At 41.5% G+C, this 17,810-nt stretch overlaps 1 protein-coding gene across 1 annotated transcript; it reads left to right on the top strand.

Moving 5' to 3' along the window:
* Positions 1 to 1,070: 1,070 nt before the first annotated feature.
* LOC130928455 (sentrin-specific protease 3-like) lies at positions 1,071 to 17,608 on the top strand. Its single transcript, XM_057855064.1, has 12 exons — positions 1,071 to 1,415; positions 3,592 to 3,717; positions 8,635 to 9,291; positions 9,508 to 9,621; positions 9,695 to 9,806; positions 9,864 to 10,011; positions 14,449 to 14,496; positions 14,568 to 14,645; positions 14,711 to 14,848; positions 14,915 to 14,998; positions 15,063 to 15,113; positions 16,848 to 17,608. Exons 2-12 carry the CDS (start codon positions 3,630 to 3,632, stop codon positions 16,956 to 16,958), a joined length of 1,629 nt encoding a protein of 542 aa, XP_057711047.1. The 5' UTR covers positions 1,071 to 1,415; positions 3,592 to 3,629; the 3' UTR covers positions 16,959 to 17,608.
* The last annotated feature ends 202 nt before the right edge of the window (positions 17,609 to 17,810 follow it).

Genomic DNA, 17,810 nt, shown 5'->3' with positions numbered 1-17,810 from the left:
TGGGTTGGCACCCGTGTGGCGTTTCCGCTCGTCTGCGTGGGTGTCGCGCACTTGGTGGGGCTTGCGTGCGGTTGGATGTGATGGGGTGCCCTCGGGTTGGGGGTCCCGGTGCCGGGATTGGCGGGGGGGCGGCGTAAGGTCGGTTGCCAACGGGCTTACACTCACAAGGGATTCACATGATTACTGGGTTCTAGATAACAGAGCTGATTTGTGTACGCTCTTCCCCTTTCAATCACTTAGCTTATAAACGTCCCCTTCTTTCCCTGGTCAACAGGCCCCCCACATGATGTCAACCGGAAATACATCTAGCTGACGATAGCACCAACATGTTAGTAGTTAGTGTAGATGTGCAATGTATTTCTTCTTGTTGTTTATGTTTCTTTTCTTTCTTCCCTTGTGTTTCTTTTCTTCTGTTCTCCCATAACCCCTTCCTGTTCACTGTTTTGTCATAATAAACGAGGTATGTGAATGATCACAATGGGAGTATGCCATACTCTCAATGTGAAACATTAAAACTGTTCAGACCAACCGGGCACTCAGACTTCAATTCTCCATGTCAAACAGCTGAACAGGACAGGTTAAAAAACAAAAAAATGGATGTTTGCATGGAGAAACAGCAATGCGCGCCACATTATTCACGATGCTCTATTAACAACGTATAAAATGAGGTTGCCAGATTGGGGGCCACCTAGTGGTCAGGGGCCCTAAGCAGCTGCATAGTCTGTGTATAGGCTGGGCCAGCCTTGGGAATTCGTGACATTATTTGCTGGATGACACTTAACGACACCTGTCATAAGCATTCATGAATACATATGAAAGTCAATATAGATTTATTTTGCATTAATTATTTAGCCGATTAGGTTCATAATCAACATGCACGTTTTGCTGATATATCGTCCCTACCATTGTTGAGACCAACCCAACGCCATTGCTTGCAAGTTGCACAACTAGTGTACTTTATTTATTGAAAAAAAAATAATATGACTTCAATCTGGGTTTTATTTTGAGGAGAGAAATGAAACCTTGAAATGGGCCTTTTTGTGTTCCCGTTTCCTCTCGGAACTGTCCGCCGCGTGACGCTTTTGCTGTGCGACGACTCGGAAGACATGATGACGATAACCGCGCCGATCTTTTAGCTCGGAGAGCCAAAAGACACAATTTCCGTGACATTGCGTGGCGTTATGAAGACACTTAAGTCGTCCGATTCGAGTTTTTGCTGCATTTGAAGTTACTTGAGCGACAAGAGGAGGCGGAATTTGGCTTTCTACACGACAGCCCCCCCACCTGACTTCATTCAATGAAGCGGTAGCATCGCACTTAGCTTATCTGGGCTTTGGCGAGCAAAAAAAAGAGGTCGTTAAGACACGCTTCGGTAACCCCTGGACTTACTTTTACACAACATCGGTAACTAAACGGTAAGAGGTGCCTTGAATGCGTCGTAACGTCTCGTGTAGGTTACGTGACGTTGCGACTTCCACACTCGAAAATGATGCTAAGTAGCTAGCCTAGCTAGCGTTGCTAACGACAACATGGCCACGCCGGCTTAAAATAAAATAGCCCTCTTTGATATTTCTGCTTTGTTTTTATTAGGCGTTACTGACGTATTGTGTGGTTTTCGTTATTGACCTAAAAAATGACAAACACCGAAATTGCTATTGGCTATCTTTAGCATGCTAACGAATCCCCAAGTGTTCCTTTATTGTCTCTTAATTAAAGCACAAATATATGGCGTATATACACGTTATCTTACAATATGGCGACACAACAATTAATAATACACGCGGCGGGAAATCAATGTACGATAATTTACGATACAATTGCAGTATTAGAGGAAAAATAAGCAATTTCTAACTGGAATTTTTTTTTTTTTTTTTTGCACTGTCGTTGACAATCCGTCAAAAAAACTTGTCTTCCTCATAAACTATGAGAATATTTATATATATTTTTTGTAAATACAACAAATGTGTGTATTTAACTCATTGCCTGCCATTGACAACGATGGACGTCCGTTTCATTTCAACTCTCTTTGAACTCTAATGCTTGAGTGCCATAACGTCGCTAGTCATTTTGGACGTACATTAATGGCAGCCAACGAGCTAACTAGGGCTGCAGCTATCGATTATTTTAGTAGTCGATTAATCGATGAACTAGTTAGTTCGAATAATCGAGTAATCGGAGAAGGAACATGAAAAATTAAAATACGTGAGCCCCGAGCCTCAAACGGTATAAAAAAATACATCGATGACGATCTAAGTCCAACAAAAGAACAATTGGCTAACTTAAATAGCAAAAGTTCGCTAGCTTAAATGCTGTAAAATGTTAATGTTTTTTTTTTTTTACAATGCTCCTAACTAGGGCTGCAGCTATCGAATGTTTTAGTAATCGAGTAACCGACTGAAAATTCTATCGATTAATCGAGTAATCTGATAAAGCAAAATTTTTTTAGGTAGAGAGCAATTATAAATTTACATAGAAGAAAAAGACATTTCTATTTTTGAACCGTTTTCAGTCAATCAATGTCTTTATTGTCGATGTACATTGTTGAAAACAGCCAACAATTGTATCTCAGATGTGACTAGAATAAAAAAAAAGTCTAATTTACTGCTTTCACTCAAAAAAACTTTTAGATCTCATTAGGGCTGCAGCTATCGATTATTTTGGTAGTCGATTAATCGATGAACTAGTTCGAATAATCGAGCAATCGGAAAAGGAATATGAAAAATCAATATACCTGAGCTGAGCCTCAAACTGTATTAAAAATAAATAAATGAGGATCTATGTACAACAAAAGAACAATTGGCTAACTTACATGGCAAAAGTCCGCTAGCTTAAATGCTATAATAATGCTAACGTTTTTTTCCCCGATGCTTTTAACAAATGGTTCACTCATTACCACAAAAAAACGGCTAAATATACATATAAACTAAATTATGAATGCATTAAAAAACATTAGCCCAAAGAAAAACTAAACTTACGTTGGTCTTAACAGGGAGCAGTTGGATTCAGCCATGTGAAATAAGACAGACCAGAGGGCAATGTATCCACCCTAATCAATAAATGAAAGCGAAACACGTTCAAAATAAAACATTACAACGCAACTTTAATTAAACGAATACTCGAGGCAACAAAATTTAATTTGAATATTTTTTTCTAATCGAATACTCGTTAACCGATTAATCGTTGCAGCACTACTCCTAACAATTGGTTTAGACACATATTCCCACAAAAAATGGCTAAATATACCTATAAACTAAATTATGAATACATTAAAAAACATTCGGTCAAACAAAAACTTAGCTTACGTTGGTCTTGACAGGGAGCAGTTGGATTCAGCCATGTGAAATGATGCAGACCAGAGAGCAGTGTGTCCACCCTAATCAATAAAACTAGATGCAAACACTTTCAAAATAAACCATTACAACACCACTTTAATTAAATGAATATTCGGAGCAGCAAAATTTAATACGAATATTTTTTTCCAATTGAATACTCGATTTAATCGATTAATTGTTGCAGCACTAGAGCTAACAGACTTTATTCTTGTGGAAAATTTGAAACTCTTTGTGAGCGTCATGTTGTGTTTTTTCTTAGGTGACGCGCTGGCGCAGGTTGCGGGTTGTCCGTGGATAATGCGAGACAGTGGGGGTAGCCTGACCCAGAACCGCTGGCAGGGAGATCTGGGTCTGACTGCTGTGGGCCAGGAAGACACCGGTGGAGGTAATTTTTTGTTTTTTCGTAGGGGCCGTTCACATAGGGACTCTCCGAGAATACCAAAAATTTCAAATGTGCATTAATACGGTTTCGTCTCCATTCGAGCAATGTCGCAATTCCGCATGAAAACGATGTATTCATGCCAGGCCCTAGGGGGCAGTGCAGATTTACAAGGCGACAGCGAATGATTCAAAGTTGCTCAGCCCGGAAGAAAACATGCCCGCCCACTCCAAGCAATGGCATTTTCTTTTGCTCCAAAACGCAGAAAAAATGGAAACATTCAACATATTTGAATTTAAAAATATTATTATAACAGTAATTTAAAGCCGCAGTTTCGCCATTTGCTGTTTTTAATGTTTAATAGCACCGCTGCGCACGCCCATGTGACGTGTGCGAGTGCTTACTTTATCCAAGCGAAGGGGGTTTCTATTCCTACGAATGTGCTGCGACCCTCCGAATCGAATCATTCCACTTTGGAGGCAGGATTCAGAAATTTGTGTCTTTGCCTTCTGTCTTCGCTGACACTATAGGCACGCGAGGCCATTCCGCAACTCATTGTGTTTTCGTGTCGCAGAGTCGCCATGTAAACTGCCGCTTAGATGGCTAGAAGTTACACTACCGTTCAAAAGTTTCGGCTATGAACGAACACTTTGAAGCGCCGTTGTTGTGCCGAAAAATATCCACCCCGCGTGAAATGTCTCCCCTGACGGGAGCGCCCACACGTCACTAGTACAAAGTTTTTTTTTTTTACCAATCGATGGACACGGAAACAACTTTCTTGTACTGTGAATATGTATTATTTTACTCTGCTTAAACTAATAAATGTCATACCTGTTTGATTCCCATTGGGATATGGTCGTGAAAACCTGTAGACTAATACAGTGGGGCAAATAAGTATTTAGTCAACCACCAATTGTGCAAGTTCTCCAACTTGAAAATGGGTAAACCTCAACCATGAGAGACAGAATGTGGAAAAAAAACAGAAAATCACAGTGTTTGATTTTTAAAGAATTTTTTTGCAAATTAGAGTGGAAAATAGGTATTTGGTCACCTACAAACAAGATTTCTGGCTGTCAAAGAGGTTAACTTCTTCTAACGAGGTCTTAACAAGGCTCCACTCGTTACCTATATTAATGGCACCTGTTTTAACTCATTATCCGCATAAAAGACACTTGTCCACAAGCTTAGTCAGTCACACTCCAAACTCCACTATGGCCAAGACCAATGAGCTGTCGAAGGACACCAGAGACAAAATTGTAGACCTGCACCAGGCTGGGAAGACTGAATCTACAATAGGTAAAACGATTGGTGTAAAGAAATCAACTGTGGGAGCAATTATTAGAAAACGGAAGACATACAAGACCAATGATAATCTCCCTTGATCTGGGGCTCCATGCAAGATCTCACCCCGTGGCGTCAAAATGATAACAAGAACGGTGAGCGAAAATCCCAGAACCACATGGGGGGACTGAGTGAATGACCTACAGAGAGCTGAGACCACAGTAACAAAGGCTACTATCAGTAACACAAGGCCCCACCAAGGACTCAAATCCTGCACTGCCAGATGTGTCCCCCTGCTGAAGAAAGTACACGACCAGGCTCGTCTGCGGTTCGCCAGAGAGCATTTGGATGATCCAAAGAAGACTGGGAGAATGTGTTATGGTCAGATGAAACCAAAATAGAACTTTTTGGTAGAAACACAGGTTCTTGTGTTTGGAGGAGAAAGAATACTGAATTGCATCCGAAGAACACCATACCCACTGTGAAGCATGGTGGTGGTGGAAACATCATTCTTTGGGGCTGGTTTTCTGCAAAGGGACCAGGACGAGTGATCTGTGTAAAGGAAAGAATGAATGGGGCCATGTATCGAGAGATTTTGAGTGAAAATCTCCTTCCATCTGCAAGGGCATTGAAGACGTGGCCGGGTCTTTCAGCATGACAATGATCCCAAACACACAGCCAGGGCAACAAAGGAGTGGCTTCGTAAGAAGCATTTCAAGGTCCTGGAGTGGCCTAGCCAGTCTCCAGTTCTCAACCCCATAGAACATCTGTGGAGGGAGTTGAAAGTCCGTGTTGCCCAACGACAGCCCCAAAACATCACTGCTATAGAGGAGATCTGCATGGACGAATGGGCCAAAATACCAGCAACAGTGTTTGGAAAGCTTGTGAAGAGTTACAGAAAATGTTTGACCTCCGTTATTGCCAACAAAGGGTACATAACAAAGTATTGAGATGAACTTTTGGTATTGACCTAATACTTATTTTCCACCATGATTGGCAAATACATTCTTTAAAAATCAAACAATGTGATTTTCTGGGTTTTTATTCCACATGCTGTCTCTCATGGTTGAGGTTTACCCATGTTAACAATTACCGGCCTCTCTAATATTTTCAAGTGGGAGAACTTGCACAATTAGTGGTTGACTAAATACTTATTTGCCCCACTGTATTTCTCAAACTAGACTCTTATGTACTTCTTGCTTGGTTGTGCAGCGGGGCCTCCCGCTTCTCTTTATACTCTGGTTAGATCTTGTTTGTGCTGCTCTCTGAAGGGAGTGGTACACAGAATGCGTTATAGGAAATCTTCAATTTCTTGGCAATTTCTCTTCTGGAATAGCCTTCATTTCTTAGAACAGATTGTCGAGTTTCACAAGAAAGTTGTCTTTTTCTGGCCATTTTGACAGTTTAATCAAACCCACAAAGGTGATGCTCCAGATACCCAACTAGCTCAAAGGAAGACCAGTTTTACAGCTTCTCTAACCACCTAAACTGTTTTGAGCTGTGCCAATATAATAGCACAAGGTTTTCTAGTCATCTATTAGCAGGGGTGCACATAATTTTTTTGCCCAGGTTCTCAGAGGAGGACCTGGAGATGCGACTTGGTCCTCATTGAGCTTGAGAGCCGACCCGCCTGATGCGATAAAATTATGACAAGCTTTACTTGGAGCCAATTACCTTACATTAATTTTATTAACAATTAACACTTGATTAACCTCAACTGGCACAACAAAATTGCCATTACTCTGAAGTGAAATGTAAAGACGTATACAGGGGTACGCATATTTTTTTTGCCTCCCACATTAACTTCAAGCCTTTGTAAAAGTGGAATGTCCACCTCTTAAGAGCTCATTGAACGTGCATGTTTAGCTTTGTGAAATGTGAGCAAAAACACGTTTGTCAGTGCATGGCGCTGTTCTTTATTAATTTTATTCCGCCACTTGTCCATAGGGCGAGTAGGGTCCTGTCTGGCATCGATAGTTTGCTTAATTGCTATCATGCTCTCTGTTTTTTTCCGTGATTTTCAAAGTTTGGATGGCTGAAATTCTTTGACCCTACATAAATTGCGCTGCTCTTATCAGCGACGTTGAGATTCTCACGGCAAGTTTAGCACCACATTTCCATGAGAGCATCATTTGCTTCTAGCCATGGTACGTCCTGCAGCCACTTTTCAGCAAAAGTCCTTTTTTTCCGGTAGCTCCGGTGACGTCTCTGTCGTCTGCAGTGTTGTTAATTTTACTTTTAAAAAGTAATTAATTACAGTTACAAAGTACTTCTCCCAAAAAGTAATTGCGTTAGCAACTCAGTTACCTGAATGTAAGAGTAATTAGTTACTTGGAAAAGTAACTAGTGGTAATTTTCTTTTTTTTTTCTCAAAACCCCCCCCCAAAAAAAAAACAGGTCACGCAATGTGAAGTTTAAAGGGTTTGGGGGACAATTGGCCCAAGCCCAATTCTTTACCCTCCACTTAACTAGACATCAGGGTATTGCGATAACTAGATAGTAACCTTTGCTATGTGTGGAAGTCATTTAAAGGTGTGAATCAACCGTTAAAGTTGTTAAAATTGCTCCCGTTATTTCATTAGTTCCCTTCTGTCTACTTTAAACATGTGTAAGTTTTAAAACTGTTTCATCATTTAAAGATAGGTTTAAGTTAAGATTTTGCTGATTTAGGAGCATTTTAGACTTAAAAAAGAAAAAAAAAAAAAAAAGAAAAAGTTACTTAGGTTCGCTATGAAGGATCTCTACATCAGAGCCTTCCTGAGAGGTCTACTGCTTTAAGATGGCGGCTGTTTACTAGCGCATGTAGTCATTAAAATATGTTGCCAATGCAGCTGTGTCTGTCAATTGCATCTAGTTCTATAATATGATATCTACCGTGTCATGTGGGCGTAGTTTGTCGGCTATGGCTACAGTCAGGTATTATTGGAGCCACCTAGCATCGCGGGTGCAACGGCGTCTTCCCCACTCCTGCTCTGCTCTCTCGTCTCCGTGAGTCAGTTTCTCTCAGACTTTTTTTATTCAACCAACTTAGTAACGCATAGTAGCGATAAGAAAAGCAATTAATTAGATTACTCATTACTGAAAAAAATAACGGCGTTAGTAACGCCATTATATTCTAACGCCGTTATTAACAACACTGGTCGTCTGTCTGTCTTTTGACGGGTGTGGGGGAACACGGAAATAATTATTCAGTGGGACCTGCCTCTTTGACATTTTGGGAATAGATTTTCTCGTGTCCGCCGCAAATACAGTGGTCAACCATCGGTACGCAAAAGCGTATTGAAGCCGTTGAGGGCCAGCGCATTTGTCTACGTCCAGTACGCATGCGCGCATGCGGACCACTTATGTGCACCCCTGTCTATTAGCCTTCTAAGGCAACTAGCAAGCACAATGTACCATTAGAACACTTGAGTGATGTTTCCTGTAAATGGGCCTCTTTACAAAACTACGTAGATATTGCATTAAAACTGAATGTTTCCAGCTATAATAGTCAATTACCACATTAATAATGTATAGTGTTTTTCTGATTGTTATTTCCATTGAAAATACATGTGCTTTTCTTTCAAAAAGGAGGAAATTTCATAGTGACGGCAAACTTTTGAACAGTAGTGTAGCTAAAAAGTTTTTTCTGTTTCTCCAAAGGCGGGATTCCCGGGGAGCACCTGATTGTCCCGGGTTCTGACCATAGCATCCCTAGCCCCATGCACCTGCGCTTGGGTCAGAAAGAGCGGGTGTGGAGCGGCGAGGACGAGGCGGAAGAAGAGGGGTTGGACCACATCAACGCAGAGTTCGCCGACGAGTTTGAAGGTGGCTGCTGGGAGGAAAATGATGACGATGAGGAGGAGGAGGAGGAGAACGAAGAAGACGAGGAGGAGGATGAAGAGTCGGGGGCTGTGACGGATTGGACCGTGGCGGACATCGCCGCTCAGCATTACAAACACTTCGGCATGACGGAGAATGTCGAGGACGTGACGATGGTAGAAGAAGAGGAAGAGGACGATGGGGAAGTATCACTGTCCGGAACGGGCCGGCAGACATTGACGCCCCACCCGCACAGGTTCCGGGCTGTGCGGCGCTCCTGGCAACGGCGGCCGTTCCGCGGCACCCCGGGCTATATGCTCAGCCTGCAGTGGAAGCGATGGAGGCAACGAGCCCAACGGGTCTCCTTCCTTCATCTGCGTTGGAGCCTGAAAGCAACCAACTACAATTGTTACAACAACAAGACCAAGATGAAACACTATCGTCGTTCGGCGTACTCTGACGACGAGAACAGCGACGATGACGGATTCCCTGCGTCTGGTACGGCACAGATTCCTTCCGTCTCTGAAAATGCCGCTGGTGGAAATTCTCAGGGTATTTAATGGGTCTGAACAGGACTTTTGCAATGGTCTTGGGAGGGTAACTGGAAAAGTCCAGTTTAAATCCAGTCAGTGCCCTGAGAATGAAATAAAAATATTAATCTCTAGTTGAAATAGCATGACTAGAATTGCTTCTCTTGCTATCTATTTGGTCCAGAAAAACAAAGGAGCGGCTACTCTCCGAACAGGCCCGGGGACCGAGGCCGACGGGAAGCAGAAGACAAACGGGCCGAGCCGGCGCTTTCCGAGGAGCACGTGAGCTGCGTAACAGGTCCGTATCGGGAGCCCCTTTCACCCGGTCGCGGCAAACCACGTTCTGAAACTTTGACGTCTTCATCGGTTAGCAATTCTGGAAGAATGCCTGCAGAAATACGGCAGTTTGATCCCGATTCACACGGAAGATGTCACGGAGAGGCTTCAGGACATCTTCAGCGAGAACTTTTCGCAGGGGCACAGGTAGACGCCCGCGGTAAGCGTGTCATTGTCAGACTTTCTCAACCAATTTCTTTTCAGGAAAGCCATGGTCCAACACTTGATCCAGTCCTTCCAGCGTTCCTCGGGATCGGCTCTGGCCAAAACCTTCCGAGTCAACTACAAACGGCACGTTCTTACAATGGATGACCTCGGCACTCTTTATGGACAGAACTGGCTCAACGACCAGGTACCGTAATTTTCAGATTATAAGCCGCTACTTTTTTTTTCTTCATTTTGAATCCTGTTTTGGAGTTAATAGGTAACACTTTATTTCACAGCGGCGGCATAAGACTGTCAAAAGACCGTCATAATTATAACAAACTACCAAGGGGATGTTACTGAATGCTTATGACAGATGTCATTGTCATCCGGCAAATTATGTCACTAACTCCATTTATGTCCAGGATCTTTTACATCCATTCAAAAGTGAAGATAATTTGCCGGAGAACACTTAGGCTACGTTCATACTACAGGTCTTAATGCACGAATCCGATTTTTTCGTGTTTTTCCGACTCGAGTGAGGCATTAACTTGACTGTCTGAACGTGACAAGTCGCATAGAACTGGACCATTTCAAATCCGATCTGGGTCACTTTCGTATGTGGTTCAAATCCGATCTGGGCCATATTTTTCCAGACTGTCGCGGCGGTCTGTACTGTCCAGTCTCTCAAATCGGAATTCATGCAGCAATTACGTCAACAAAAAGCGAGAGAGACGCTACGGTAGCGGTGCAGCTGTGCGTCATTAGCGCCTAGCTTGCCTTGAATACGGCTTTTAAGAAAGGGTCGGACTTGACAACAGTCATAAAAAAATAAAAATGGGTTGAGGATAAGCCTGAGAATGATCAGTTGTCTGTCTGCTCCATATAAGCAATATTTCACCATTGCATACACGGCCGAGAGTAGGGGCAAACTGCCCGTATGTGCGTGTGACATGCACGGACAGTGCGTGCATGCTATCGATCCATATACTTTGAATATAAGCCTAAATTTGGGTTATTTATGTCTGTTATTTGTGTCCTCTTTTTAAAAAGCAAAATATGATATCCCTGGAATTACAGATGACAGCATGTGTGGTCATTTGTTTTGATGCTTCTGCGCATGCGGGTTGTCTTGCTCAGCGCGTGTCGGACTGTGAATTAGCGCGCATGCGTAATACTTGAATGGTCTCAATGGACAAAGGCAGTCTGAACGGGCACGCCAAAAAAAGAGATATGACAAAAAATCTGATTTGTGCATTAAGACCTGTAGTATGAACCTAGCCTAAATGACATCTGTTATAAGGATTCATTAATGTTCATGACGGTGTCATGAAAGCCTGAACGATATATTGTTTAAACATCGCCATCGTGATGTGCGCATGCGGAATAGTCCCATCGCCAGGGCGTGTGATCATTTTTTTTTTTTTAATCCCACAAACTTCATGCGCTCGCACAGCCTCCATCCCTCCCTCTGCCAGCTCTTTGTTCCTTAGTGACTGGCACTCGCTTATTAACGTTAACAATGTTGACAGATGGTTGTCTTTGATCTTGCTAGAGACACCGACTTCAAATGCGCCTTGTACGTCGTCAATCATCGTTTGACTTGTTAACCCTTTAACACCGAACGTGTCGGGAGCGACGCGTTTACGCATGTCGTCTTTGAAGCTTCGTCACGCTGTAATTACGTCACCCACGTGCCGCTGGTTGGTTTCATTTGAAAGTGCGGAAGTTGATGTCCACACCAATTTTTATTTGAAGTCAATCGACCAAGAAAAACGGGAGATAATGTCATTTGAGTTTTATAGTTTTATTGCACTCATAAATATGCATTAAAACATGCATGCATGTACCATGGATCTATCTCCATATTTCCATCATTTCTTGTCCTTTTTCAAAACCGAAAGCAGCACAAAAGATTACATATCCCAAGATCCGTTGTGATGTCAAGAAGGACGAACCGAATGTGAACATTTTTAATAAATTACCGAGCTAGGCGCCAACTAAGGAAAAGGAGGCGTGAACACCGGTTGGATTGCGCGAGCGACTTTGAAACGTGCAGAATGAATCGAAAACTAAATTTAGCGCAAGCTAATGCATTTTTTTATCAACTCAAGGAATAGGATGAGCTGTATTTGTCGTTTTCCTCGGATTAGTCGGCGTCTCGGCGAGTAGAAGTGACAGCAGCGCTCAAACGGCAGAAGAGTAGGCTGTGTGACGTTCTATGTGACGCAGCTCAGTGACCTGTTCAAAAACAAACTTTATTGAGTGCGCAAAAAAAAAAAAACTATCGAGTCGCATGCCTGAAAAAATTGAATTGAACTGAACTACTTGTCAATATTTTTGAAAATACTTTTTTTCCAATGTTATATATATTTTTTCTTCACTATGAATCTTTTCAATTTTTATATAGATGTCTGTTCGAAAAGCTTGATTGCATGTGCGTATACTTTAGATAAGGTGATGGGTATAATACCTAACTTCACAAAGAGATATCCTCCAAACCCTTTTTGTGTTAGATGATATATATAATTTTTTTCTCACTATTTTGCACTGTATATAACCTGTTTTGACCATAGTATGTGTAAAGGCCAAAAATGCCGATGACCATACCCGCTGTTTGTGTTGAATAGTCAAACATAAAACTATTCAATTTTATTTTTTTCTATTAAATGTTTATCATAACAAGTTGAATAAATATTATCAAGCTTCAAAACGGTTGGTCGAGCATGTTTGGTTGTCAATGGGACACCAACATTACAAATTTTGAAAAAATATTTTCGGATTTTTTTGTCTTTTTGGGTCCAAAATGTGGATTAAAATTGGTCAGTGAAGAAAACAACAGTTTGGACATGAAGCTCAAGGTGTCCTGAAAAAGGACCCAACTTGGCCATTGTGAACAATTTTTTCTTTGAAATATAAAGGCAACATCAAATGCATGCAAATTCGGCCAAAATAGGCTTAGGTGTTAACGGGTTAAATAGTTGCTGCGCGAGGAAGCGTGCACTGGAATGAATGTGTGTGTGTGTGTGTGTGTGTGTGTGTCGAGACGTTGGAGGCAGCCGGACATGTCGTGGTAATAAACGCTAGAAGTGATCTTGAGGAGATTGTAATTTCTACATGTCACATGTGAAAAGTAGGACTGTCAAACGATTAAAATTTTTAATCGAGTAAATCACAGCTTAAAAATTAATTAATCGTAATTAATCCCAATTCAAACCAGCTATAAAATATGCCATATTTTTCCTGTAAATTATTGTTGGAATGGAAAGACACAAGACGGGTTTATACATTCAACATACTGTACATAAGTACTGTATTTGTTTAAATCAACAAGATGGCATTAACATTATTAACATTCTGTTAAAGCGATCCATGGATAGAAAGACGGGTAGTTCTTAAAAGATAAATGTATAAGTTATAGAAATTTTATATTAAAACCCCTCTTAATGTTTTCGTTTTAATAAAATTTAAAATTTTCAATCAAAAAATAAACTAATAGCTCGCCATTGTTGTCAATAATTCCACAGTGCTCATGGTGCTGAAACCCATAAAATCAGTCGCATCCAAGCGCCAGCAGAGGGCGACAAAACACCAAAAAAACACAAGTAACAAGTCAACATAACACAGTGCTGTCATTTTAATGTGATTGAGCGGGGCATGTGCGTTAAATGTGTCAAATATTTTAACGTGATTAATTTAAAAAAATTAACTACCGCGATAATTTTGACAGCCCTTGTCAAAAGTGAAAAAACATGTCTTATATGTATCTCTTTCCAATGCTAAATCTGCATGAATATATTGAAAACACCCCAAAAAAAAATTGGGAGGGGGGGTGGGCGCTACTTTGCGATTTTTCACTTATCGCGGCAGGTTCTCATCCCAGCTAACCGCGAAAAACAAGGGATCACTGTACAATGTGGTCACAGTGAATCATCCAAAGTCTTTCCAAACACCTATTCAAGTCATCCAGTGAAAATTTCTTTTTAAAAAAATCGCAATAAATCGCAAACCCCAAAAAATAGCAACAAGTTTTTTCCAATATCGTTCGGACCTAGTGTCATGACATAATTATGATTGTCTAATGAGTCTTACGGCGCCACTGTCAAAGTGTTACCAAATACCGTAACTGGCAATTAATGAAACAATTAGATGAGTAACTGAAGAAATAATTAGCACAGAACATGAATTTTGATTGTTATCTACATCTGTAGCGCTGCAATGCATGCTAGGTGGCATGTTGGACAACAACAGTGTTGACAGCAGGTGGCAGCAGAGGTTGACTGTCTACCTCAAGGGAGCAGTTATGGCCAAATCAAGCTTCTTGAAGCAATGAAGCTTTGCAGCCAGTTGGTTTAAAGCTTCATGGAATGTGGTTCATTTGGTCGTATGACAGTCGTATGATGCCGCTGTCAAATAAAGTGTTACCGGTTAATATCTTTGGGTGTAAATATCCCATAATCCCATTTAACAGTGAGGACAGCTGCGGGTTTAAAGTCCAGTGCGGCTTATCTATGAACAAAAAGCCGTTTTTATGTCAAATTTGGGGGGTGGCGGCTTATAATCAGACGAGAAAATTAGGGTAGGTCAAAGACGGAAAATTGAACCTTTGTCTCACCCGACAAACCCTGGTTTTTGCCTTCTACAGATTATGAACATGTATGGCGACCTGGTCATGGATTCGGTTCCAGAGAAGGTGCGCGTCGACCGATCAAATCTTTCCGTCAGTGTCAGAACGTCATCTCCTTTTTTCTGTGCTGTCTTCAGGTTCACTTTTTCAACAGCTTTTTCTATGACAAGCTGAGGACAAAAGGCTACGAAGGAGTCAAACGGTGGACGAAAAATGTAAGGGAGCAACGTGTGGGAATCCCCTAAGCAGATTGTTGTTAATGCACATTTCTACCTGCCAGGTGGATATCTTCCAGAAAGATCTGCTGTTGATCCCCATCCACCTGGAAGTCCACTGGTCTCTGGTCAGCGTTGACATTCCTGGGAAAACCATCTTCTACTTTGACTCCCAGAGAACCCTTAACAGGCGCTGCCCCAAGGTGGGCACCACCCATTTTGGATGTGAAATAATCACGCTTAGCTTACCTCCCATCTTTTGTCCACAGCACATTCATAAGTATCTGCAAGCAGAAGCCATCAAAAAAGACCAGAAAGACTTTTTGACCGGCTGGAAAGGCTTTTTCAAAATGGTGAGACACTTGATGGGTTTTCGAATGTGAACAGACTGACTGAGATAGTGGTCGTATGTTTCAGAATGTGGGCCGGCAGAACAACGACAGCGACTGCGGGGCGTTTGTCTTACAGGTAAAGAGCGATCCGATCCGTGTACAACCCCTAGCAAAAAGTATGGGATCGCCAGTCTTGGATGAGCACTCACTCAGACATTTTATTAAGTAGAATAAACTCTGATAAAAAGCTTGAAAAATAAATGAATTAGTTCAAAAGTGCAACTCTTTGGGAATCAATTCAGAAACACTAAAAGAGATGAATAAAAAACATTGTGGTGGTCAGTAAATGTTATATAGAATCACTTCATTCTGAAGAAAATATGGAAACACTCGATTTTGAGTAGAAAATACAGACGCACCCAGTCAATTTCCTTTCCTTAATTGGGCCCCTGCCTCAGATTAGATCTGCTCGTCAGTCAGCAGTTAAAAACAGGGCAGTTATCACACCTTGGAGGGCTGCTGGACCAAATGGATTCACAAAAATCATGGCTCCAACAAGAGAGATGTCTCTTGAGACCAAGGAGAGGATTATCAAACTTCTTGAAGAAGGTAACGCTACACGTATGGTTGCCAAAGATGTGGGCTGTTCAGTCAGCTGTATCAAAAATCTGGACGAAGTACAAACAGCAGGGCAAGGTTGTTAAAGTTGAGCGTACTGGTAGACCGAGGAAGACATCCAAATGTCATGACAAACAACTAAAGGCCATATGTCTTGAAAACAGAAGACATACAACAAGAAAAATGAAGAAGAAATGGGAGGAAGCTGGATTTTCATACAGGAAAGCTAAAAGGGAACCATCATTGGCACCTTACCAGAAAAGAACAAGACTGCAATGGGCTAAGGAGAGGCAATCATGGACTGTGAATGACTGGATGGAGGTTATTTTCAGTGATGAGTTAAGAATCTGCATTGGACAAGGTGATGATGCCGGAACTTTTGTTTGGTGCCGTTCCAGTGAGATTTACAAAGATGTTTGCCCGAATAAAACGTCAAAATTCCCTCAGTTCTTGATGATATGGGACTGCATGTCAGGCAAAGTCACTGGGGAGATGGCTGTAAATAAATGCACAAGTTTACATTGAAATTTTAGACAGCTTTCTTATCCCTTCAATTGAAAATATTTTTGGGGATAATGAAATCATCTTCCAAGATGACAATGCATCATGCCACAGAGTTAAAACTGTTAAAGCATTCCTTGGAGAAAGACTCATTCACTCAATGTAATGGCCTGCAAATAGCCCAGATTTCAACCCTATTGAAAACCTGTGGTGGAAATTGAAAAAAATGGTCCACAGCAAGGTTCTAACATGCAAGGGTGATCTGGCAACTGTAATCAAAGAGAGTCGGCACCAAATTGATGAAGAATACTCATCAAGTCCATGCCTCAGAGACTGCAAGCTGTCATAAAAGCCAGAAGTGGTGCAACTAAATACTAAAAATGTGTTTTGATTGTTATTTCTTTGTTTGTTTCTCATGATTCCATATATTTTTCCTCAGAATGGAGTGATTCTATATTTATTTCCCTGCACTTGCTCTATAAAAGTAACATTTACTGACCACCCCAATGTTTTTTATTTTTTTAGTGTTTCTGAATGCTAAACAGTTGCACTTTTGAAGTAGTTTATTATTTTTTCAAGCTTTTTATCTGAGATGGTCCGACATAATAAAATGTCTGAGCGAGTGCTCGTCGGAGACTGGTGATTCCATACTTTTTGCTAGGGGTTGAAGACTTGCACCATCTGACTTTATTGAAGGAGAATTGGCGCCACCTAGCGTTCGGAGGCTTGATTGTTTCTTTTCTTTCTCCAGTACTGCAAGTGTCTGTCCTTGGGCCAGCCGTTCAGCTTCGGCCAGCAGGACATGCCTCGCCTGCGAAGGCAAATGTACAAAGAACTATGCCACTGTAAGCTCACCGTGTGACCTCCTCGATCCGTGCCGAAGCACACCAGCCGCGGCGAAACGGGCGGGGCGGGACAGACTGAACGCCCCGTCGTAGACGGCCGTTTTGTGGATTCAACGATGGGAGCTACTCGTTTAGCTAAACCCAAAACTGTTCAGTTCTCACGTGTTATTTTTTTATGGTTGTCAGAGTTCAAACGGGCCAAGGGTTCACCCTCACACCGCAAGGGGGAGGAGCTACGGACCCGTGCAAAACGGTTGCCAGTTTTGTGTTCAGACCTAATAACAGTTAAGCATATGCTAGCAAATGAGATAAATTTGTTCTGTGCTTAAAATCCGCACCCATCTCTTCAATTTTTTTTTGCTACGTGATGTCCTTTATTGAGGTAATTTGCATTTATCTGACTTTTTTTTTTTTTTTTTTTGTACGTGCGTTCATGTCAGTAAAAGAATACTTTAGGTCTGGGGGCGGGGGCAAGAAAAATGATGACTAGTTTTTCTTTAGTCACACAAGTTATCCTCTCACTTTTTTTTTTTGTAATGATACTTTTGGCCCCCGCCAACCCTTCCTAATGAATTTGTGACGCAAAGCAAGTTGTTTTCTATACACAAAGCATTCTGGTTGCAAGAAATGCAAATAAAAAAAATGGTGACCAATGGGTATTTTTGTGTGCTGTTCTAGTGAAAGGATAATTCAAATCACTGCATTGACTGCACTACTGATGAAAGAAAAAACTCGTTAGGTATAATACACCAATCAAACCTGTAAATGAATTAAAAACACCCATGTATCAAAGCCAGATAACATTTAAGACGTCATTCCCAAAAAAAAGAAAACTTTCTCCTCTGCGTATAAAATGGATTATAAAGATT

This window comes from Corythoichthys intestinalis, chromosome 13, assembly GCF_030265065.1.
Source record: "Corythoichthys intestinalis isolate RoL2023-P3 chromosome 13, ASM3026506v1, whole genome shotgun sequence".
NCBI lineage: Eukaryota > Metazoa > Chordata > Actinopteri > Syngnathiformes > Syngnathidae > Corythoichthys > Corythoichthys intestinalis.
This window is presented reverse-complemented; position numbering and strand designations above follow the sequence as displayed.